Source organism: Bos indicus x Bos taurus, chromosome 10 (assembly GCF_003369695.1).
Source record: "Bos indicus x Bos taurus breed Angus x Brahman F1 hybrid chromosome 10, Bos_hybrid_MaternalHap_v2.0, whole genome shotgun sequence".
NCBI lineage: Eukaryota > Metazoa > Chordata > Mammalia > Artiodactyla > Bovidae > Bos > Bos indicus x Bos taurus.
In genome coordinates this window covers 67449166-67474394 of record NC_040085.1, presented here as the reverse complement: position 1 = coordinate 67474394, position 25229 = coordinate 67449166, and the positions used below count along the sequence as shown (strand labels likewise).

The following is a 25229-nucleotide window of genomic DNA, read 5'->3' as shown; positions in this document are numbered from 1 at the left end:
GGGTGGCCAAGGTGGGTTACTGAAACACAGGGGCTCCTCCGTGAGGGAAGACAAAGGGACTGGACCGCCCCTCACCATGCACTCTCACCTCCAAGGCGCAGAGATTTCCTCAGGGGTTCACACAGGGTTTACAGGATCCAGTTTGACCCAGACTATTTCCTCTTCCTCAGGGAGGTCCAAGTCCTGATTGCATCATTCTGGCCTGCCCCAGTTCCTTTAAGGGACAGACGCTGCGGGGCGGGGGTGAGCCACTCCAGGCCTTGACATGCAAATCACACAATTTCACTGCTGATAAAGGGTTCTACAGACCGGATGAGTAATACTGTCCTGCCCAGCTGGCAGTTTATCTAGCGCTCTCTGCTAAATCCAGTTTACACCCTTTTTATTGTGCTCAATACCTCACAAAAGTGGGAACAATAAAATTGACCTTAATAGAGGAATTTTTACAATTTGGGCTAAAACTAGGGACTCAGGAGTTAAACTGCCTGACCTCAATCCTAACCCTACTGTTTCACTTGTGTGACTTCAGACCAATTCCTTAATCACTCAATACCTCAGTTTCCCCATCTGTACAATGGAGATGAGACTGCCCACCCCTTGGGGCACTGAATGAGTAAATTCACTGAAAAGTGTTACAGCACCTCATCTGTAGTAAATGTGCAATAAATGTTATCCATTAGTAAGTGAAAACTCCTTCTGCAGTCAAAAGATAATCAACATGTCAGAGCAAATGCTCTATTTTCCTTTCAAACACTCAGGGCTGCATGGCTAATAGGGTAGCATGGAATAGTTTGGGAGAACAGAGACAAACGGGTGTGGGGATGAGGGAGAAGGGTGTTAAGGCCTCAAGACTTTTCAGGATTCCTTTTTGAAGAGCTGAGATGGTCTTGGGGGAGGGAAATGGCTGTGTGACCTCGTCTTGACCTCCACGGTACCCTCGGAGCTCAGGGGACTGAGCAGGCCCGGCAGACTAAGCACCCGCTGATCAAATGGCTTGTGGCCAGCCCGCCTCAGGAAGTGCGGGCCCGTGGCCTTGTGATCCTCAACAGGGAAGTAAGGTTTAGGAGGACAGATGAAAGATATGAAACAGAGCTCCAACTCCAGGGTCAAAGGCTCTCTGAGTTTTAGGTCAATATCCTGTACCTCCTCTCTCTCCTCACATATAAAAGAGGGATAGGGCAGAAATGTTAGAAATCCTATCATTGCCAAGTCTGGCTGTCAGATAATCTGACAGGGCTGCAGTTATCTTAAAAGAATGGACTGAACCCAAATTAGGGGGCCCAGGTGGCAGACTTGGGAATAGGTTGGCAAGAGGGAAGCTGCTAAGTCTAGAAGATATTGGGGTCCTTTGCAGGCCTGGAATAGTGGATTTTGTAAACGAGCACAGGAGGCCTGCTCTGTTCTTTGTGGTTCTTTACACTGTGGACTAGACCAAAGCTGGTCAGCCCCACAGAGCAAAAGGAGACTCTGAACTGCAAAGTTGCTATGAAAGCCAAAGAGTCCTTGAGTCCTTCTCCAGAAGTCTGTTGGATTAGAACATCCAAGATTTAGACTCTAGACTGGACCTACTCTTTACCAAGTCTGAAACCTTTGGGTAATCAACTAACTCAACTTCTTAGATTCTCTCTTGTTCTCGGGTACAAAATGCACCGTGGTGCTCACACGGGACATAGTGGCAGAATGAGCAGCTTGCCTCACAGGGGCATTTGACGACCTAGTAAAATTACATGAGTGAGTGTATCTAAGAATGGCTGAGAGTGACATATAAAGGGAGGCTTCTAAATATTCTCTTCATTTAAAAGTCATTTTCCATCTTGGAATACAAAAAAGAACCTCTAACAGTGACTGTCATTACTGCCCAGATACCCCTTGGCTCCTCTGTAATTCCCAGTCCTGTATGTTGTTCTGGCCAATCTAGTGTGAGCACGGGTGATGCGTGTTCCTCCTAAGAGAGGTAGGTAAACAGTCAGCACTGCTTCCATTTCTCCCTTCCCTTCCTATGGTAACCTTGGAATCTGCATAATCAGATGGCATAGTGAAGAGTAGGAAGAGGGCTGTTGAACTTGCTCTCACTGGATGAGAAATAAGCAATTACTGCGTCTAGCTACAAAGAGTTTGAGGACGAGTCCGTGCCAGTGAGACTTGGCCGGCATTACCCTGACTCAGAATGAAAGTTGTGGTTCGAAGAGACAGGCCACATTCATTTCAGTGACACACACAGTGGGATGCCAACCTTTGCTCTCAGGAAGTTGCTTTGAGTCAAAAGTTCTATCTGTTTTGCTCAAAGCTTATTTTAATTACATATCTCCTCTCCTAGTGGGGATGGGACAAATACTTTTAGACAAGTAAAATCCCTTTTGTTACAAAATGCATTTATTTCAGCCAGATAAAATTCTCCAACTTCATACATGGATACATATGATAAGGTCCTTCTTTGATACATGTCCTGCTTACAAGAGCCATTTCTAATTATTAAAACGCGTAACAAACATCTTTGTCTCTCAAAATATAATTTAAATAACTTGCTAAGGTATAAGCCATAAGTCTGGTCATGGACCCGAGTGGAGAGCGGTTCTCCAGTGATGAGATCAGAGCAATATCGGCACATTGCCTCCACGATGAGAGTCCACCAGTCTGCGAGCTGCTGAGCTCATCTGCTGGTCAACCCGCCAAGTATTTGGATAGTTGCTGCTGGGGCAGCAAGCTGCCTTCTGTGAAAAAAGTTATGTGCAGACAAAGTATGATGTAGGCAACGTGGAGAGGCATTTCACAGAATGCACACACCTTTCAGGTAACTTAAGATGAAAGCTTGGTGAGAGCAAATCTGTTACACTGCTGGGTTCTGTGGCACCATCTCACTGGGCACTCAATAAATATCTATGAAGTGAAAGGAAAGATAAAAGAATAAGCTGTAGCAGTTGCCTTGATGTCCAACTGTTGTCAAGATTGGGCTTTATGAGCTTTATGGACACTATTTCTTGTTCAGAGGAAGTCATTCTATTTGGAAAGCCATCCCTTTCCTTCTCGTCAAGTTCTTCATGAGCGTTTAGAGACTTCTTGCAGACTGCCAGTATTCAGGGCTCTTTGGCTTACAGAAAAGCTGGGAGTGGGCCATACAACGTCTAGGTTTGTCCCTTGAAGTAAGAATGCCTGAGTGACTTGGAAGTTCTAGGATCTGGTTTATTCTTCACGCCTTTTCTTCTTTTGGCTCCTATTAATATCCTGAACCTGAAGTAGCCATGGAAACTAAGAGCTGAGCAGTGTGTTTCTTCATGAAATCTCATTTCGGTATCCACTATTTCTAGGACCCTGGCTCCCTCAGAACTTGAAGTGGTTGATCTCTTGATGGTCCGTCCTTCACAGAGTTCTCCACCTGTTCCCTGAAGGTAAGGGTCTTGTTCTAACATTGACACTGAGGAGTTCCCCACAGAGGAAATTCCTGGAAAAATCTCTCCTTTTGCTTCTCATACCATCTGTCCTATTCGCCACAGGCTATGGATGCAACTCTGGAGAGACAAAGGAAAAGTTTCTAAACTCATCCTGGTTGATCATAGGAAGATGTCCCTCATCAATTGGAGTTAAAACCGGTTCTTCCTTTATGAAGTCGGGGTCAAAATTACTGACGTCTTCTCGGGATTTCTGTCAAAAAGGAAACAAGGAAACTTTCAGATTCTGTGCATGAGGCTTATTAATCTCCCGTGGGACTTAGCCCTTGCCAGTGAGTTCAGAGGACGGCCCTGCAATTCTCTCGGCAGCATTATTTCCAGTTATGACAATTGGTTAAACAGTGCTTTCTACTAATTCTACTGCATTGTGTATTATTAGGGCATTTCTAACTGCCAATTCACTAGCCTCATAAAAAGCTTGCTGAGCAGACCAGTCTTAGGCTGGGAAGCTAAGGAATTAACTTGCTCACCTGACCCAGCCAACTGGTTCACCCTGTCCATTTCGTGGAGGTACCACTGCTCAGCAGGCCACACAGGGGCCCACAAGACAACAGAGGTTAAGTAAATTCACACTATGTGCTTGAAGAGATTTTCCTCAAAGACTTCTTGGAAATTCTGAGTTCAGGGAACAAATGCGTCTCACTTCACTCACCAGCAGATTCATTTTGCCCTGCTGGCAAAACTTCCCCTCCTCCCAGAACGGCTGGCAGGGGGATGCCCATGAAAGGAAGTGGTTTTATGCTCTGGGTGTTTGGTATCTCAACCTAGCAGCCTGTTACAGATTAAGCCAATGACATATGGAAACATGTATTTTACATCTTTATAAGCTAATGCTGGAGAGATCATTTTTACCATTATGAGATCTCTCACTTTTCTTCCTGGAGTCAATGATATTTCTTTCTGAGCATCCCTTGTCCCCCTAACTCGTGATGTACTGGAAGCCCAGCTTCTCTGCCTTCCCATTATGGTTCTCTTGACTCACCCATGAGAAACAGCTTAGCTCTCAGTCTAAGAGCTGGACCCCTTCAGGAATGCTGCCCTACTCAGCTTCCTCCCTTGGGGAGGCACCCACGGTATTCCCAGTATTTCCTAGACAAAAAGGACTCGGCTTCTTTTGCCCTGAGCCCTGTGCTGCAGGGGCTGTCACAGACCTAAGCTCTGCAAGCCAGGGAGCCAGGCTCAGGGCCCTGAGGAGCATTTCACATCCTCTCTACTTTCCTGGGGGCTTGGAAAAGGCTCTCTGACTAAGGAGCCTAAGGAAATCAGCTAGAACAATGAATTTCTCAACCAAACTCTTTTGGGGAAACCTGGAAAGTTTCAAGGCCTCTTCGACTCCAGGAAAATTTAACTTGAGAGGATGGGGCCAAGGCAAGCAAGAGGTAAACACTTTTTGAGACGTAACCCCCGGCACACTGAGAGCTGTTGCCTTGGGGGCAAGGAGGAGTCCTGGATGAGGCTGCCCTGTAAAGCATCTCTGAACTTCCAGTCTGGTCATTCCCTGGTGGAACATCTAGCTGCTCAAGTGGAACACTGAGACAGTTTAAGAAAGAAAAAGGTCTACTCAGGTGGTCTCGGACACTTACGATTCTGGGTCGGAAAGGTGGTTCTACTTGGCGATGGTTCAGCTGGGCCCAGTCGATTTCCTTAAAGAAAGGGTGTCTCAAGATGGCATGCTCACCGCCTTGACTTGGGCTGCCCAAGCGCATGGTGGGGTTCTTGGTCATGAACTGAGAGGGGGAGAAAGACAGTCAATCATACAATCACACACAGTAAGGCTGTCACAAGACAGCAGGCATCAACCCTGGCAGAGGAGATGATGTGAGGCTTCATGGCTGATCTTGCTTAACCAGCTGAATTTTCCATCAGAGGCGGCACAACCACTATGAATCATCCCGTCAAGGCGCAGTTGCTCGTGTATATTTCTGGCCTTCCCCATTTCCATTTCAGACGTGGCAACCAAAATAAAACCGAAGGGCCCAGTTTTCTTTCCTGTAAATACCACGTATTTTTTTTCCCCCTTTAAAGAAAAGAAACTCTATAAAACAGTGTGCCTTTCTCCAGCACTGCAGTTGAGGACAGCCGGCAGCTTATGAATGGGGCTACTTTTTGGAACAGCTGTGCCATTTTTCTGAGCGACCTGACCAGCCGGCCAGGATTCCCGCTCTCTGACAAGACCACGGAGAGAAGAGAGAGAGTCATTATTCTGATGCTCTGGGTGAAGGAGCCGCAAGGGTGAGAAACTTAAAGTTCTGTGTTCAGGCTCCAGGAAAAACAAAGTTGGACACTTTTATTTATGCAACAAAGATATTATAGTTTTGACTGAAGAGTTTTTTCCTTCGAGATGCTCCCTTCTCTCCTGCTCTTCCATTTTGAAATGTTTCATGACTGAGACTCTTGCCACACAGACCAGAATTGGAATGCATTGCCACACATTTAAGGATTGTGCGTGTGTGTATCCATCCTCTGTATTTATATCAATTGGGCAACTTCCTCACAACTGACCTCCTATCAAGATGTTTTGGGCCAACTCTCCTTTCACGAAGTGGTCAATACAGGCATTCTGATCATTTCCTGACCAAAGACCAGTATAGGATAATTCACTCTTCATGGCAGGATGTCATTTCTAATTTTAAAGACTTTTCCATTATCATTACTTTTCCATTATCAAAAGAAAATGGCCTTGGATAAAAACTTTCCAAAAATTTAAATCAAGTTATCTTTAAATGAATTTGTAACAGCTCCCAAATACCCCTTTCCAAGTCTGACTTAAGAACACGAGGCAAAACTAATGAGCAGAAGTTGATACTTCCTTGGAGTAGAATTTACCCAGTAAATTTGAAAAGATCTTGAAGGTGCACATAAGAAAGGGTCGGGCTGGGAGATGACCAGCCCTGCCATGTCAGGTGTCCAAAACTGCCAAACCTCCTGGATTGCTTCAGGTGAATGTGATCAGGTGGAGGGAGGAGGCTGCCAAGGTCCCTATGCAAACTGACAAGAGAGACCTCATAAAATGCTACAAAAGCTTCAAACAAGACCTAGTAAAAAATGATGGAGTTTAATGGTTTCTCCTCTTTCCAAGAGACGGGGAATGAAAGGCCTGGTGGTGCTGAATTTGGAGGTGGAACTCTAAAGTAAAAGCAGCTTTGAGAGCTTCTGAGCAGTGAGCACTCAGGCATGCGGGGTGATCCGCAGACTTATAGGAAATGTCTCATAAACAACTCCATTCTGGAAGAGCTAGGCGCTCGTGCTGTGTGGGCTCTGCCTAGATAAGTGTGTGTAACTCAGAAAGATGGGAAAATACACACACCGAAGAAACGAATAGACTCCCTTCTTAGGAAAGTCAATGGGATACAATCCCTGATGGAGTAGCCGTGTCTGTTCTAAAAGCTAATTAACAAAAGACAATGCTGCAAAAAACTCAAGCTACAAGGGCAGCAGAATAGACCCAGATGGCTTGTGGGAAACTCCCAGGCCTGCCAACGGTGCGAGCAGAGGATACCTCGTGAATGTGTGGGTACAACTTGTTCTTCTTGGCAAGAGGAACAGTGTGGGGCTCTTGGTGCCAGGGTGGCAGAAGCCCCGGTGTCTGAACGCTTTTGCCCATTCTTCCCTGCCCCGGAACAGAAGCCAAGCTTCCAAGGGGCACTGTGGAAAGGCACTGACCAAAGAAAAGCAGAACACGTCATGGCTATTCTCCTCTACAGACTTCATCCCAGTGAATAGAGTCAGGCAGAATGACCCTTTCCACTAGCTTACACTTAGAATTCTGATAATGTTTTTTTCGAATGACCAGGCAGTTTTGTGTTAACTTTGAATATCTTGAGCCCTTTAGATACTGCCATCCTCCATGTAGAAGGGAAAAAAAAAGTTCAATTTATAAAAGTTGCAGGTGTCTATGCAAGGCAGTGCACTAGCTCTCATGGTGTGGGGGTGCAAGTGGTGTGCAGATGACAAGCAGTGTCTCCCCATGAAGGAGCCGATCGAGAGAAGTGGGCAGAGGAGAGACCGCTTTAACTAACACAGCTGGATAAAAGGAAGACACAGTCAAGTGCAGCAGAAGCTTTGGAGAGAGACTGGGCCACTCGCATTGGGGGGTGGTGGTGAGAAGGCAGGCGGTGGCCTCACAGAAGACGGGACATTTGATGACACGAGGTGGGTGGATAGAATTACACATGCCTGAGAACGCAGACTGGCATGGCTGCAGGCAAGCACCTGTGACATTGGGTATTTGGGCTGGCATGAAAGGACAGCTGAGGAACCATGGAGGAGCCAGCAAGACCTGTCTACAGTTTATAATGTGAATGACAAGAATGATGAGAGCTGCCCTGGACCTAGGAGATGACTCTAACCATAACATGATGGCTAAATCCCTAGTAGAGAGGGAAGAGATACATGGGGGTGACTAGTTAGAAGGCTGAGGTCACTGCCAAGAAAACATACGTTTGGAAACTAGTCTCTCTCGTTAGTGAGAGGAAAGGCAGGGAGCAAGCCAAAGAGGGCTTGTGGAAGAAGAGTGAGCAGACTCCCCACTGCCTGGAGCTGGGGGGTAGAGAGAGGAGGGCGGCCAGGTCCCAGAGTCCTCTCTGGCTGTTGAATGATGGAAACAGGTGACAGAAGAGGAACCAATTATAGTTGGGAGTACTGGTGTTAGAAGTAGAAATAGGAGCAGTGATGACTTTTGTCAGAGGAATAAAGACATAATAAACATCGACCATTCGATCATTTCTCAAGACCTTACAGATCTGGGAAGCTGGTGAGCTCAGCTTTGCATCTGAGATGTGCAGACATCCACCAGGAGGAGCCTGACCAGGGTGAGAAGTCTGATTCCCAGGGATGATGACGATATTTGGTAAGACAGAGCTGAGGCTGGGAGGGAGGGTGGCGTGCAGGGAAGGCGGACATGGAGGGGGACAGAAGAGAATCGAGGGCAACCCCAGACTGCAGACATTTTATTTGGCCCATGTAGAGTGTTTTAAAATAATTTTAACTACTTGTCAAAGAAGTAGCAAATGTCTCATCACATGAAAGTCAAGTTTTCCAAATTCTCTTGGGAGATGGAATATTCTGGAACACTGGACCTGTACTACTTCCTGGTGAAAATGACCTGAGTTGAGCATGGCTGCCTCCTTGGCTGGGGCATGTGACCCCTGGTCCCGGCACTCCTCACGGCCTCACACCTGGCTCCACATATGCCTGTGCTGGCTCCTAGCCCTGGCACAGGGTGAGAAGAAGGCCAGGGTGGCAGCAGAGCTCATGAGACAGTCAGAGGAGGACAGAGATCATGAAACAGAAACTAGGAGGGGGACCGTTTCAGGGAGGAGCAGGGGGTAATCTGTGGTGCTGAGGGAGCAGAAGGCCAGTTGAGGGGGGGCGGGGTTATAGCTCCTCTATGACTAAGCCCCACCCCCTACCAAAGATGCAGAGATGGGAGGTTCAGGGAACACTGAACATCAGTCCCAGGCCTGGAATCTTTCTTGGCACACATCAGTGGAGCGGGCTGGGGCCAGAGGGGGTCTGTGTCCCTAGGCCAGGCCCAGGACTCGCCTTAAGCACCATGTTCCTGCTGCTGTGATGATGACAGCACCATCCCGTTGCAGAGAACTTTCTCTCTTTGCTTATGTCCCTACTGGGACCCGAAGCCAAACAAGTTAACAACCACGGTGTTTAGAGGCATCACTCATCCATGTCTAAGGTCATACTTAAAACTTGCCTCACCTCAACTGACCTTCTCCCTGACTGTGGTCTCAAAAGGGGAAGTCAGCCCAGGAGGAAAATAAAGTGACTCCATGAAAGATTTTGGATGCATTTACTAAAGGAAGCAGAATGTTTGCTAGGTTCAATGAAAGCATTTTATAAGCTGCAAAGAGTGAGGAGGCCAGGGTGGAAAACCTGATTCCACCTCGAATGTAAGTCTCTAGCTAACTGGAGATCGGGGGCAAGAAAGTGTGGAGATCCCTTGTATTCCCCTTTCTCCTGAGGCCCTCATGCAAGTGGAAAGAGGGTCCTAAAGGAATCAAAGCACACCTGCCCAGAGAATGAGAAACAACAGTTTCTTCCAGGCTGCAGAGAAGACAGGACCACAGTGGGAAGCAGTCAGCCAGGTGCCCCGCCTGAGGAAACACAAGTGATATGGGCCAGGTCTGTACAGGAATGCCCTGCGAAGCCTCCTGCCAGTCAGGGATGGGTACATAAAGGGTGTGAGAGCTCCTCTGATATGCAAGGCACAGAGGGGAAGTGGTTCGGCTCCTCAGCTTCATTACCGTGTTTGGATGCCAGTTCCCCCATGAGCTGTGTGACCTTGGACAAATGTATTAACTTTCCTGGACTTTAGATGCCTCAACTATAAAATAGAGATTTTTTTAAAATTTCCTCATATTACGATGAGTAAATGAATGTAAAATGCCAGCACAGAGCAAGCCTTTAATCAATGCTACTGAGTTTCAGCGAGCATCTTGTTAAACCACTTGGAGGGCCATCCTGTTCTACCTAAATGCAGGGGCATGGACTGAAATGCCTCTAGGAGAGGAACATCTGAGCTGAGCCTAGGCCCTGAGGTTTATCTGGCTCTCTCTCTCTGCTATTCTACTTTGTAGCCAGGAAAAGGGCACAAGATGTTTCTGCCTTCACAGTCCCAGACTCCAACAGGGGGGTGGTAGTGATGGCCTCAGGAAAAACATCAAAGATTTATCAAAGGTTGCTTTTCTGACAGCCAAGATTTCTAAAGACAATCTGAAAACAATAATACAGACGATACTCGGGTTTTAACGTGCAGTTATATCTGCTTTAACAACAGAAGGGAAGTGCTGAGTGTGCAGTGAAGAGAGCACTGGGACACCTTCTTGTAAATCTGAGATCAGACAGTACCTGTCATGTCTTGCGGGCTCTGCTACACCTGAGGCAGCTGTGGTTTTGAGTTGTCAGATGTTCCAGAGGATAGAGTTCAAACTCACCCTCTGTAACAATGCATCTAGAGATAGGATCCAAATGTACTTTGAAACTCATTCAAATGTGCGCAATGATTGAAAGTATTTTTTCTTTGGGAATCTGATTTTATAGGAAGAAGACGTTATATAAACAGAGTGATTAATAAGATTTTCTTTCAGGAGAGAAAGAACACTGTATTTTCTACTTAACAGATGGATTTGGCTGTTGAGCAAACAAAATGACCTCCTCCTTCCATTCAATTTCAGACCAAAGGTCACAGAGCTGGCAGTTAGTGCTGGGAAGCTAAGAGGGCATGCCATAGAACATCCCCATCAGTATTCCAAGGAAAGACCCCTAGTTATATAAAATTCATAGAATGAATTTTATGGCTCTACAGAGAGTCCTGAGGTGGGAGAGCAGAGAAAGAATACAGGACACAGAACAGAATATGGTCCATGGCCATGAAGGCTTCCCCCGCAGCGAGGGCAGATAACATGCATGCTTGTATATGTTGCAGCCACCGGGGTCTGTGTTTTGCTGCCGTCACAGGTAGAATCTGACATCATTATGAAGACTAGTCAGCCACCTTTTTCTCTCACCCTGCTTCCAGCAGGCTGTGGTGGTAGGGCATAGACCCGAGAACCACCTGTGCCAGCAGGGCCATGGTGAGAGGGATGAGGTTGGGCACTGAGTCAGCTGATGGGGCAGCATGGGAGGAAATGCAGATTAGGAAACCGAGAAACAAACAATCCAATAAAAAAAAACTGGGCAGAAGATCTAAATAGACCTTTCTCCAGTGAAGACATACAGATGGCCAAGAGGCACGTGAAAAGATGCTCACCATCACTAATCATTAGAGAAATACAAACCAAACTACAATGAAGTATCGCCTCACACTAGTCAGAACAGCCATCATCAAAAACATCTCCAGTAAATGCTGGAGAGGATGTGGAGAAAAGGGAACCCTCCTACACTGGTTGGTGGGAATATACATTGGTACAACCATTATGGAGAACAGTATAGAGGTTCCTTAAAAAAATAAAAATAGAGCTACCATATGATCCAGCAATCCTACTCCTGGGTATATATCTGGAGAAAACCCTAATTTGAGAAGATACCTGCACCCCAGTGTTCACTGCAGCCCTATTTACAATAGCCAGGACATGGAAGCAACCTTAATGTTCATCAACAGAGGAATGGATAAAGGAGATATGGCACATATATACAATGGGGTATTGCTGCTGCTGCTGTGTCACTTCAGTCGTGCCCGACTCTGTGTGACCCCAGAGATGGCAGCCCACCAGTCTCCCCTGTCCCTGGGATTCTCCAGCCACAAAAACAATGAAATAATGGCCATTTACAGCAACATGGATGGATCTAGAGATCGTCATACTGAGTGAAGTCAGACAAATATCATATCGCTTACATGTGGAATCTAAAAAAATGGTACAAATGAACCTTTTTACAAAGAAACAGAGTCACAAATGCAGAAAACAAACTTAAGGTTCCTGGGGGGAGCAAGCAGAGAGGGATTAATTGGGAGATTGGGACTGACATATACACACTGCTGCTGCTGCTGCTAAGTCACTTCAGTCGTGTCCGACTCTGTGCGACCCCAGAGACCGCAGCCCACCAGGCTCCATGTAAGCAGGTTTGTTGATTATATTTTTCATCCTGTCTATGGTTGGAATCCAGCAGGCTGTTCATGGGCATATAGTTAATTCTTTATCAATGCTCTTAACACTTTGCCTTGCTGATGTTTTACACTCATTATAGCTTCCCCTGAAACCCAAGCTATCTCAGTAGCTTCACTACAGTTATGTTACAGTGTTGGTTAAAAAAAGAGATAAAGGTCAGAAGCAAGTCTCAGAGAAGGAAGCCCAAGGTCAGGCACTTGTGCCAATGCCAGTGTTGTTGGCCAAGATGGTTTTATTCCTGGCAAACCAGTCCCAAGCAGCTCTGAATGATGGGGAGGGCTTAACCGCTCTCCAGTAACTCCCAAATGTTAAAGGAAAGGGAAGCTCTTCTGACAGCTATGATCCTCAAAACACAGCTATAGAAAGGGAGCAAGTGTTGAAAAAGGACCCTCCAGCGGCATACTACACAATGTCTTCATTTCCCCTTGATGAAACCCAGTCCAACGCCCTTCTTGATTCTGGATACACATTGTCTTGGGTGTCCAAAGCAAACCTAACCATCACCTGCTAAAAAGGAACACTGTGTGATAACTGGAAGTGAAAAATTAAAGAAAACAAAGTGTGCTACTTCTGTTCATTAGACTTTTTCCAACTCAATCTCTTGGGACCCACAGACATCAGTTAGCAAATCTCTACATAGATTTATATGCTCATTTTATAAAACCTGATATTTTTATCCTGTTTGAGATATGAAGATTAAAGAGTCAAGTGATATTAATACTTCATTAAAAAAAAATCCTTAATACTGCTAGCCACAGATAAAATGTAAGTTTTCTAAGAACAGAGGTCCTAACAATCTAAAATGGGGGAAGGAAGTTGAGAACAGTAACTTTAATAACATGCCAAAAATGTAGTCTCTAGGACGATCAGCATTTTTCTGTCTTCTGCCTATACCAGCCTGGTCTGTCTGTGAGTACATGACCCGTTTCTATAGTGTCAGTTTCAGTAAGAAGCCCAAAGCTCCATTTCCTCCTATGGGAACTCCAGTCCTGGCCACGGGCAAGCACTGCCAGGCTGCATGTTAACCATCCTCTTTTTAAAGGATCTTTCGGTAACTGACTTTTGGATTCTCCCCGCAACAGTATTTGAAAAAGTGGCTGTAATGATGGAGAGCTGGATCCTCTGCAAGACTCTGGTCCTAGGCTTCCCTCTGCTTCCTCGGCCTCCCCCTGGCTGACCACCTTTGACTACTGCCTCAAGCATTCCAACCTCTGCCAGGAGGGGAGCAGGAAATGCTGAAGAACATGCTCAATGCCACGCCGGTTAACTGCCTGGTGACAGGTGTGGGACACACTCAGCGCTAAAAGAGGATCCCCGATTACTTGTGGTTCCCTCTCCGAACACAGAGGTGAGCGAGACTCCTGCAGACAATGCACAGAGGAATGAAATCTGATAGGTGTGATGACAGATAAGCCCACACACAAACATACACTTTAATTTCTGTAAAGCTCAGAAGCAAGAGCACGCTATAATCTCCTTCTGAGGCCAAGTTTACAGTGCTTCCTGAACTGACGAAGGTGACTCAGGAGAACGCACCAAACTCCTTTCAGCACTTATTTAACCTGGCCACCTGTGTGAGCAGGAGAAAAGGGCGTTGACTCACCTGAGTCAGCACTGGCGCCTTGTGATCGCTCACCGGAGATGATGGAGCACAAAGGAACGCTCACCTCAGGGAGGCCTTCACCATCCTAAGCTCTGGGGACTCAGGAGGACCACCCCCCGCCAAGCCTCCCTGGAGCTGATGAAGCCAAGGTTCAGTGCAACTGCCGAAGCTCTAAGCAAACCATACATTTTCTTCTGTGTCATGATTATTAGTATTTTGGAATAACTGAATGCCAGTTTAGGAAACTCAGTGACATGGTGGCCAACAGAAAATGTCTTTATACCAAAACCAAGTAAAAAAAAAAAAAATCATCTTTAAGGTCAGCAATCTAGAAAGTCTACATCTGTTTTTCACACAAGAGTGCCTATCTTTATTTATCTTTCCTCTGCTACCTTCTGTGGATGCTGCCAGTTTTTATATAACCTGTTCTTTGAGAGCAGGGGTAGGATTTTGCTTCTGGAACATGCATTTAACATAAACCTTCACAGAGAAGATGAGACAGGAGAGACAGAAGGGCAAGTGAGAAAAATAGTCTTCTCTATTGGAGTGGATACTGTGGTTATTTTTAGTTGTCAGGATTACTGCTTAATGACTTGGGATTTTTTTTTTTTTTCCAAGTAGAAAACTGGGCCAAAAACTCTGTACTCCACTTCCCCTCCCCCACTGACTCTGTGCTCCACGGGGAGTGTTCTCACCAGCACGTTGTCAGCCCTCTCTCCATGTTTATGAGAACTTTGGGGAGACTCTTGAGTTATTGGTGTAAGGCTATCCAATCCTGTGGTGGGGGTAAAGATGACGAGTGGCGGAGTGAGGGAAGGAAAGGAAGACGGGGTTAGGGGTTATGCTGGGTGAGATGTCGGTGCCCACCCTGTTCAGCCCGTCCCTCACCGTGAACGACAGACAAGAACACCCCTCACCCTGAATTCGGGGACTCACTGACATTATTACACCATACAAAGCCTCCGGGTCATGAACATCTATGACTCTATGGTGTTACATAAATGCGTATCCACACAGTTTCTACAGACATGGGATAATAATAATACCTTCTATTTTAAAGTAAGGCGGCATTTAGAAAGCATTTCCTTCTGAAGGGAAAAAAAAGGGGGGCAGGGAAATATCCAGAAGACGCCAATTCCAGGAATGCTGCTGACCTTATGATCCAAAGGAAGACTGTCGGGAAATCTCAGGAAGCCAAGTGGGGATGACCCACCACACTGAGACAGTGGTGAGAGCGGATGTGAAGGGCTGGCTCAGGGATCCTGGCCTTTCCTGCCTCTCCCGTGGGGAAGGGCAGACCCAGCAGGAAAGGGTCACACAAAGAGATAAGAGGAGCAGCGTGGGCACGGCTCACCAGTGGGCGCGCTCTCCTTCTCCGTGTGTTATCTGTTAAAAATCCCTCTTTGGGGTGCCCTCAGGTACTCAACTTGGGAGTGGGAGAGGTAAATTAGGAGTTTGGGATTAACAGATACACACTATATAAAGTGGATAAAAAACAAGGACCTACTGTATAGCACAGGGAACTATATTCAATATCTTGTAATAACCTATAACAGAAAAGAATATGGAAAATAATATATATTATATACATTACATATATATATATCTGAGTCATTTTGCTGTACACCTGAAACTAACATAGCATTGTAACTCAACTATACTTCAATTTAAAAAAAAGCATAAGAAAAAAATTTTAATTAAAAAGAGAAAAGGCTCCTGGGAAAACAGAAATACAGCTCTCTCCAAAATAAAAAGCTAACACAGCCCCATGTACAATTAAGCACTTAATAATCTTGATGATGTTGGTGGATGTTCAAAGAGAGGATGAAGATAATGACAGCTCTCAGTGTGCTGTGAAATTACTACTCATAATTTAACAATACTAATAACTTCTGCATTGTGCCTACCACTTTGAAAATGCTTTCATGGTGCTACCCCATTTGAAGTGGGTACCAGAGGTGTTATCATCACTGCATTAAGGAATAAAGACTGGGTAGCAGTGGCAAGTCGAAGAAGGTGATGGCACCCCACTCCAGTACTCTTGCCTGGAAAATCCCAGGCAAGGAGGAGGAGCCTGGTGGGATGTAGTCCATGGGGTCGCGAAGAGTCGGACACGACTGAGCGACTTCACTTTCACTTTTCACTTTCATGCATTGGAGAAGGAAATGGCAACCCACTCCAGAGTTCTTGCCTGGAGAATCCCAGGGATGGGGGAGCCTGGTGGGCTGCTGTCTATGGGGTCGCACAGAGTCGGACACGACTAAAGCGATTTAGCAGCAGCAGTGGCAAGTAGAGGTCTTGTGATCCTCAGACTAGTGTGTGTTCTTTCCATTCTATTATGTGAGGTTGCTTCCCCTGCCAATCAGCGATTTAGACAAACTGTTTTTAATACATCCTCCATCTCTGAAATTCTGTGTTTAAGTTTCTAATGGTCACCAAGCTCCATGACAAATGATTACAATCCAGAAGAGCATGCATGACTTCCTGACAGTTTGGGGATTATGACACCCAGTGGAGTCAACATTAGGAACTCTTTTCTTTTTTTTTTTTTAATATACTTGATTTACAATGTTATATTAGTTTCTGGAATCAAGATTGCCGGGAGAAATATCAATAACCTCAGATATGCAGATGACACCACCCTTATGGCAGAAAGTGAAGAGGAACTAAAAAGCCTCTTGATGAACGTGAAAGTGGAGAGTGAAAAAGTTGGCTTAAAGCTCAACATTCAGAAAATGAAGATCATGGCATCCGGTCCCATCACTTCATGGGAAATAGATAGGGAAACAGTGGAAACAGTGTCAGACTTTATTTTGGGGGCTCCAAAATCACTGCAGATGGTGACTGCAGCCATGAAATTAAAAGACACTTACTCCTTGGAAGGAAAGTTATGACCAACCTAGATAGCATATTCAAAAGCAGAGACATTACTTTGCCAACAAAGGTCTGTCTAGTCAAGCCTATGGTCTTTCCTGTGGTCATGTATGGATGTGAGAGTTGGACTGTGAAGAAGGCTGAGCGCCGAAGAATTGATGCTTTTGAACTGTGGTGTTGGAGAAGACTCTTGAGAGTCCCCTGGACTGCAAGGAGATCCAAGCAGTCCATTCTGAAGGAGATCAGCCCTGGGATTTCTTTGGAAGGAATGATGCTAAAGCTGAAACACCAGTACTTTGGCCACCTGACGCGAAGAGTTGACTCATTGGAAAAGACTCTGATGCTGGGAGGGATTGGGGGCAAGAGGAGAAGGGATGAGGATGAGATGGCTGGATGGCATCACTGACTCGATGGACGTGAGTCTGAGTGAACTCCGGGAGTTTGTGATGGACAGGGAGGCCTGGCGTGCTTCGATTCATGGGGTCACAAAGAGTCGGACATAACTGAGTGACTGAACTAGCTATTAGTTTCAGGTGTACGTCACAGTGATTAAAATGTTTATAGATTCTATTCCATTTATAGTTATTATAAAACAATGGCTATATTCCCTGTGGTTGTTCTATATATTCTTGTAGCTTATATGGATTTTATACACTGTAGCTTGCACCTCTTAATCCCTTCCCCTTGTCTCGCCACCTCCCCTCTTCCCTCTCCCGCTGGTAACCACTAGTTTGTTCTCTATGTCTGTGAGTCTGCTGCTTTTTTGTTATATTCGCTAGTTTGTTGTATTTTTTAGATTCCACATATAAGTGATATCCTACAATATTTGTCCTTTAACTTATTTCCCTAAGCATGAAAAGGTTCATAACATTAGGAACGTTTGAAGTCAGTAAGCCCCCCAGAATCACAGATGGTTACAAAATCCTTGGAAAAGGCCTGAAGTCCATATTTTTAAAGGAAGCAGGGTACCTTACCTTGATCTGGAATTGCATAACAAAATGAAAGTTCGTTCAGAGTCCTTAAAAATGTCTCAACCTACCTAGCTCCTAACAGATGCATTTCCCAAGCCGCCGGTGTTCTGGCCGAGGGCCAGCACTGAACCTGGCTAGCACTACTCGGAAGTCACCGTAAGCCTCAGTGTCTGAGGCAGGCACACTGCAAAAGCCCTGGCCTAGTTCACAAGTCAAACTAGCAGACAGGCTTCAGAGGGAGACGTTTACACGACCCGCAGCCATTCCTTCTCAACCTCCTCACCGGATCCTCTTCCTCCCCGGATCCTCTCCCACTGTCACCCCTTCAGCACTGGTGTCCTGGGCCCCCTCCTTTTACTCTCCACCCTCGCCCCCAGTCCACGTCTGCTCCCCTGCCACCTCTCTCCTGAGCTCCAGGCCCACGGGGCCAACTGCAAGGAACAGACCACTTTCCGCATGTCTCCCGGACCCCTCAGAGGTCCCAGTCCTAAACTCATCTTTCCCAGCCCTCACCCTCACCTAACGCACCAACGGTAGAACTGGTGACTGCACTCCTTTGAACACACATGCTCCGCTCCCCTCTGAATACTTGCACAAGTTAGCTCCTCTGTCTAGAATACCCTTCCCCTACCACCCGCCCTGCCCCGTCTACCCTGCTGAACCTTTGTTTCTCAACGCCCAGCTGAGACGCTGCTTCCTCTGCCTTGTCCTTATGTCACTTCCCTGTCCTTGACCCCAGAGAGAGCTTTGATCATTCCTCCTTGGCAGCGAGCTAAGTATCCATTTACGTGTTCTCATTCCTATGAGGCTGTGAGCAACAGAAGACGCTGTGTCTTTTCAGCTTTGCTTCCCGGCACTTCGCACAAGGCCAAGCCAAGGGAAGGCATCTGACAAGTATTTGCCGGGTGGAATGAGACAGGGCTCCTAATTCCTCATGTATCAGTTTCTCCTATGGTCATAGGCTCATCTCAGGTCAATAGAGAAAGACTCAAATGCACAGTCTTTAAATAACACTCACATTCTTATCATAAATGTTATATCTTACTTTATGGAAAGTTAGATGGTTGGCAGATTCATGCTCTGTGAGTATTAAGTACATGGCACCCTGGAAGCTTCCTCCAGTGGCTCATGTTTCTAGGACAGTTGGAAAGAATCATATCAGGGAGTTATTTGGGTGCTAAACATGTGGGGCTCTAAAGGCAAAGGATGCTTATTAATGGAAAGAAGAATAAAAATGGGGAGTGGCCAGGTATAGGCTAGCTCAGAACCCTGGACTGGGAGTCAGAAAAAACTGGATTCTGATCCCAGGGTATTTCCCCCTCACGTGATATAATATATAGAACACAATATTTACCTTCTTGGTCATTTTTAAGTGCACAGTTTAGTGGGATTAAGTATATTCACATTGTTGTACAACCATCACCACCATCCATCTATAGCACTTTTTTCATTTTCCCAAGCTGAAATTTCTCATCCCTTAAACTCTAACTCCCTACCAACCCCTCTGCCAGCCCCTGGCAACCACCATTTTGCTATTGTCTCTATGAATTTGACTACTCTAGGGTTCTCATGTAAGTGGAGGTCCCTTTGTATTTGGTTTATTTCATTAAACATAATGCATTCAAAGTTCATCCATGTTGTAACAAGCGTCAAAATTTCCTTCCTTGCTAAGGGTGACTAATCCATTGTATGCATATAACATATTTTGTTTATCCATTCACCCGTTGATGGACACTTGGGTTGCTTCCACTTTTTGCTATTGTTCAGTCGCTCAGTCATGTCCAACTCTTTGTGACCCCATGGACGCAGCACATCAGGCTTCCCTGTCCTTCACCATCTCCTAGAATTTGCTCAAACTCATGTCCATTGAGTCAGTGATACCCTCCAACCATCTCATCCTCTCTTGCCCTCTTCTCCTCTTGCCCTCAATCTTTCCTAGCATTAGGTCTTGTTCAGTGAGTTGGCACTTCGCATCAGGTGGCCAAAGTATTGGAGCTTCAGCTTCAGCATCAGTCCTTCCAATGAATATTCAGGGTTGATTTCCTTTAGGATTGACTGGTTTGATCTCCTTGCTATCCAATGGACTCTCAAGAGTCTTCTCCAACACCACAGTTCAAAAGCATCAATTCTTTGACACAGCCTTTTTATAGTCCAATTCTCACATCCATACATGACTACCAGAAAAATCATAGCTTTGACTATATGGATCTTTGTCAGTAAACTGATGTCTCTGCTTTTTAATATGTTGCCTAGGTTTGTCATAGTTTTCCTTCCAAGGAGTAAGCATCTTTTAATTTCATGGCTTCAGTCACCATCTTACAGTGATTTTAGAGCCCAAGAAAATAGAATCTGTAACTATTTCCACTTTCTCCCCATCTGTTTGCCATGAAGTCATGGGACCAGATGCCATGATCTCTGTCTTAGTTTTAAGCCAGCCTTTTCACTCTCCTCTTTCATTTTCATCAAAGGCTCTTTAGATCCTCTTCACTTTCTGCCATAAGGGTGGTAGATCCTCTTCACTTTCTGCCATAAGGGTGGTGTCATCTGCGTATTTGAGGTTAATGATATTTCTCTCGGCAATCTTGATTCCAGCTTGTGCTTCATCCAGCCCAGCATTTCACGTGATGTACTCTGCATATATGTTAAATGAGCAGGGTGACAATGTACAGCCTTGGCGTACTCCTTTCTCAATTTTGAACCAGTCTGTTGTTTCATGTCCAATTCTGTTATTTCTTGACCTACATACAGATTTCTCAGGAGGCAGGTAAGCTGGTCTGGTGTTCCTATCTCTTTTAAGAGTTTTCTGGTTTGTTGTGATCCACACAATCAAAGACTTTAGCCTAGTCAATGAGGCAGAAGTAATTTTTTGGAATTCCCATGCTTATTCTATGATCCAGCAGTGGATGTTGGCAATTTGATCTCTGGTTCCTCTGCCTTTTCTAAACCCAGCTTGTACAACTGGAAGTTCTTGGTTCATGTACTATTGAAGCCCAGCTTGAAGGATTTTGAGAATAATCTTGCTAGCATGTGAAATGAGCGCAATTCTACCTTTTAGATTTTGTGAATAATGATGTGAACACTGATATACAAATATGTTCAAGCCCTTGCTTTCAGTTCTTTGGGATATACACCCAGAAATGGAATTCCTAGGTTATATGGTATGTCTAAGTTTGATTTTCTGAGAAACTGCCTGCCATACCACTTTCCACAGTGCCTGCATAATTTTACATTCCCGTGAGAGCTACACAAGGGTTCTAATCTGTTTGGTTGTTTTAAGTAATGTGCTGAATGGCCTTTGGTGAGTCACAATTTCTCTGGACCCCAAGTTTCCTCATCTATTAAATGAGGGAATTGGAATGGATAATCTTTTAGGTTTCTTCTAGAAAAAAAAAAAAAAACTATATTGGTCTAATTAAATCAAGTTGCAATTAGAACCAGAAAGCAGTTTGAATGGTTTGTGAGGTATGACTTGCTACCTTAAACCCTCTTCCTAATACAATAAGTAGAATCATACTTTTTCAGAGAAAAGGGCAAAGAGCCTAAAAATGCACCCTGCTCTCACTGATGACACTGGCATCTGCTTCCTGAGCATCTAGTCTGTGCTCAGCACTGTTCCAAGTATCCCCCTCGCGTCATCTCCAATCCCGAGAGTACAGATGAGGAAAACCCAAGGCATGGCAAAATCACACTGTGTGCCCAAGTTCCCACAGCCAGCAGATGAAAGAGCCAACATCTGCCCTCGGACAGCTCTGCTCTGCAGGCCGGTTCCTCACCACCAGGCACTGACACTTCCCTCCTGGGTGCTTCTCCCCACGTCTTGAGAGCTCTTCACTGTTTTCTTCCTTTTCTTTGATCACACTTCTGTTTAAATATCTCAGCCCTCTGCCAAGAACAGCTGAATTTCCTCAGCTACAGCATTTAAACCTTTTATTTTTAGGCCTGGGGGCTGAAATGTACAAAGCTGTCTCCGAAATCCTCTCGGTTAATATGTTTTAGTAATTTTCTCTGACATCTTTTCCAGTGTTTTTCAGAAAATTGCTCTTAAGGTACACTCCTTGAGGGAGGAAGAAACAGAATGCTTACCATGTCCCTTCATGGCTTACATGTACTAATTCACTGAATCTGGGGAGGAACCCTGTAACATGGATTTTATTACTTCAATTTACAGATCTTTTGAGCAAGGACACAGATTCAGAGAGGTGTGTTAGCTTGCCAAGGTCACTCAGCCAGAGTGTAACACAGCTGGGAGATAAGCCTGCCATGGACTGAAACCCGAGCTTCTTCGTACAGGAAGATGCCCAACAGAGAACACAGAGAGCCACTTAAGAAAGTCAGTGCTCAGTCAGTGACACAGCATCATCCACTGAGCTGCTGGCATTAGAAAGGGCCCAAAATAAAGGGAAGCGAAGAGGTTCACAGCTTCCCAGAAGCGAGTCGGCAGGGAGAGGGAGCAACTCAGTCCCCACTGAAGAGCAAATTCTTGTGAGGCACCAGAGGCTGTTTTCTCCCAGAACAAAGATTGTGGAGGCAGGATGCTCCTAGATAACATATAACTAGATAACTAGTTACTAAGTAACTAGATAACTGCTGCTGCCGCTAAGTCGCTTCAGTTGTGTCCGACTCTGTGCGACCCCATAGACGGCAGCCCACCAGGCTCCCCCGTCCCTGGGATTCTCCAGGCAAGAACACTGGAGTGGGTTGCCATTGCCTTCTCCAATGCATGAAAGTGAAAAGTGAAAGTGAAGTTGCTCAGTCATGTCCGACTCTTAGCGACCCCATGGACTGCAGCCTACCAGGCTCCTCCATCCATGGGATTTTCCAGGCAAGAGTACTGGAGTGGGGTGCCATTGCCTTTACCAGCAATGTTTCTATATATATCAAAGATATAAAGTAATTGAGGGAGGGATAAATCAGGGATTAACATACATACATTACATATATAAAATAAACAACAAGGACCTATTGTATAGCACAGGGAGCTCTACTCAATACTCTCTAATAACCTATATGGGATAAAGATCTGAAAAATAATGAACATATGTATAATAGACTCACTTTGCTGTACACTTGAAACACAACATTGTAAATCAACTATACACTAATAAAACTTAAAAAAAAGTAATTGGATCTATCTGGTTAAATATAAATCATCTTAATAGTTCCATGTGAATCTTAACCTTGCTTAGTAGCTACTCTAGGTTTTATAGGGATTGGGTTAAAAGGGGTGAAACCTGTGTCTCAGATTTAGTGGGGAAGAATTCTCTTAAGAGGATTCTAAATGCTAAAAAGAGGTTGAGGACTTCTAAAAAAAATTAAGAGGAGCAGATGTGGGTGATGGTCAACTCAAATGCTGATGTGGTCTTTAAAAATTTCTCCTGGGCCTGGATTCAAAAGGTATTAAGTGTTTATCAGAGAAAGACTGAACTGGACTCTTAATCCTAAAATAGGGAACATTAAAGTTTCTTGAGGCACAGACTGACTTTTGTTTCCTACCCTTCATGGTACCAAGCACAATAACTTTTATACACCGAGGCCAACAATGCATATTTCCTTATGGCATGAACTAGCATTTACATTTGGATTATATAACTCCGGGGTCTTTCTTTTAAATAGTATAAAAACTAAATCAGCTATGGCAATTGGACTAAATATGTGCACCATGAAAAACCATTTGTACTGTGATGGTGGTCACTGCAGGCCACAGAGGATTAGCATGCCTTGGGAGTCAGAAGGACCCCAACTCTAGACCACAGGACTGGGAGAGTAATAACTCAAAAGTAAGCCCAACTCTGTAGCACAAATTGTTGTGTTATCATAGATTAGGTCATCATAGGTAGCTGGGACCAGCTAAGATGAGCACATTTCCCTTCCAAAGGTGGAGAAATTTTAAGGCATAAATCTATAAAGACAAGCCCTTCTCCCTGATTTTTTATTAATGAAATTATAAAAGCCACATTCTCCTTAGTCTAAATTTTCTACTAAATATACAAATAAATTTTTCTTATGAAAACAGGGTAGACAGAAGACATTTGGTAGAATCCTAGAGTACTTCACTTTTATCTCTATGGGCAATTAAAGCTTCTTCCATATCAGGAGAGCACTGGTGCCTGAACTTGAGAATCAAGTTACAAATTATGATTTACTTGGGCAATATTTGCCTGAAAAGGATTTCTGTGATCATTTCCTGAGAAGTGGAGACTTCTCAGGAACAATTATGCCATCGGCCCCAGGACAGAGTGATCTGTAAACAACATGTCCTTAAAATGACACTAATTATATGACTGGAGATTTCCAGAGAGACAAGTCTCTCACCAACAAAGCTAGTATTTCCTGAATTTAGTTTTTTTGTCTCCAATCACAGGAAGTGGTATGATTTGAGCAAAGTAATTTTTATCCCATAGATATCCCCCAGAGAGAATGGATTATTCTGATTTTCCCCTATTTGAAGAATATTCATCTTTATTCTCCCTGTGCATATATTGGGAAATAATAACCTGATTTCCTAATAGGGTATTGACCCAAATTACATTATTCTGTTATTACATGTTAACTTTTTTATAACTTTATATTTTACTGGTATATTCAGAGTCTACAGGATATATGAGACTGTAAGGACAACAGGTGATGTCATAACCTGGTAATCAGATCAGATCAGATCAGATCAGTCGCTCAGTCGTGTCTGACTCTTTGCGACCCCATGAATCGAAGCATGCCAGGCCTCCCTATCCATCACCAACTCCAACCTGGTAATAAACAATACTAAAAAATTAGTTATCATTCTGTACATTAAACAGGTCCTAGAATCAGAAGGTTATTGGCACATGGCAGGGCCCCTGATCAAAGCCCTGGAAGAATTTCTCTTTCTTGTTGGTTGTTCCTTCTTAATTTTTTTCTGGTTTTCTTCATCTATTTCTTTTTAAAGCTTTTTATTTTATATTGGAGCACAACTGATTAACAATGTTGTGATAGTTTCAGGTGGACAGCAAAGGGATTCAGCTGTCCATATAGATGTATCCATTCTCCCCCAAACTCCCTTCCCATCCAGGCTGCCACATAACATTTAACAGAGTTCCCTGTGTTACACAGTAGGATCTTGTTGGTTTATCCATTGTGTATATTACTTGTTACTTTCTTATTTTCAACATAAAAGCATCAAATCCACATTTCTTCCACACTTGAAAGTAAGGCTTCCATCATATTGCCTTAAATGCACGAGAGAGAGACCTTTTCTACACGATATTCCACCCTGCACCTAAATTGTGGGCCTGGCACCTGACTTGCACAAGGACAGCATGGAAGCAAATGAGATCTTGCCCAAGCCTGAAAAACCTCTCTTCTCTCCCAGCACCACTGGAAAGGCCCCTTCATCCTGCTCCTTGGATGTTGTCAACAGAAACACCATCAGTACAGAAACAACTGGCAGTGCCATTTACATGACCCAACAGCCTCATACATCCCGACTGCATGAAATAGGAGCATCACTTCACCTACACTGAAGCTACAAATGGTAGAAATACTTGATATTTGGCCAACAACACTATGAACAGCTATTACGTGTGCTCAGTTACTCAGTCATGTCAGACTCTGCAACTGTAGCCCACCAGGATCCTCTGTCCATGGGATTCTCCTGGCAAGAATACTGGATTGGGTTGCCATTTCCTCCTCCAAGGGATCTTCTTGACTCAGGGATCAAACCCACATCTCTTGTGTCTCC

General features: G+C 44.7%; 1 protein-coding gene across 1 annotated transcript in view; it reads right to left on the bottom strand.

Moving 5' to 3' along the window:
- Window positions 1–2351: 2351 nt before the first annotated feature.
- PRKCH (protein kinase C eta) overlaps window positions 2352–25229 on the bottom strand; it is a 232723-nt gene continuing 209845 nt past the window's right edge. The window contains exons 13-14 of the mRNA XM_027554264.1: window positions 5030–5173; window positions 2352–3639 (exon numbers count right to left, since the gene is read on the bottom strand). Of these exons, the coding sequence (XP_027410065.1) occupies window positions 3493–3639; window positions 5030–5173 (291 nt within the window). The 3' untranslated portion in view covers window positions 2352–3492. The remainder of the gene's footprint in view (window positions 3640–5029; window positions 5174–25229) is intronic.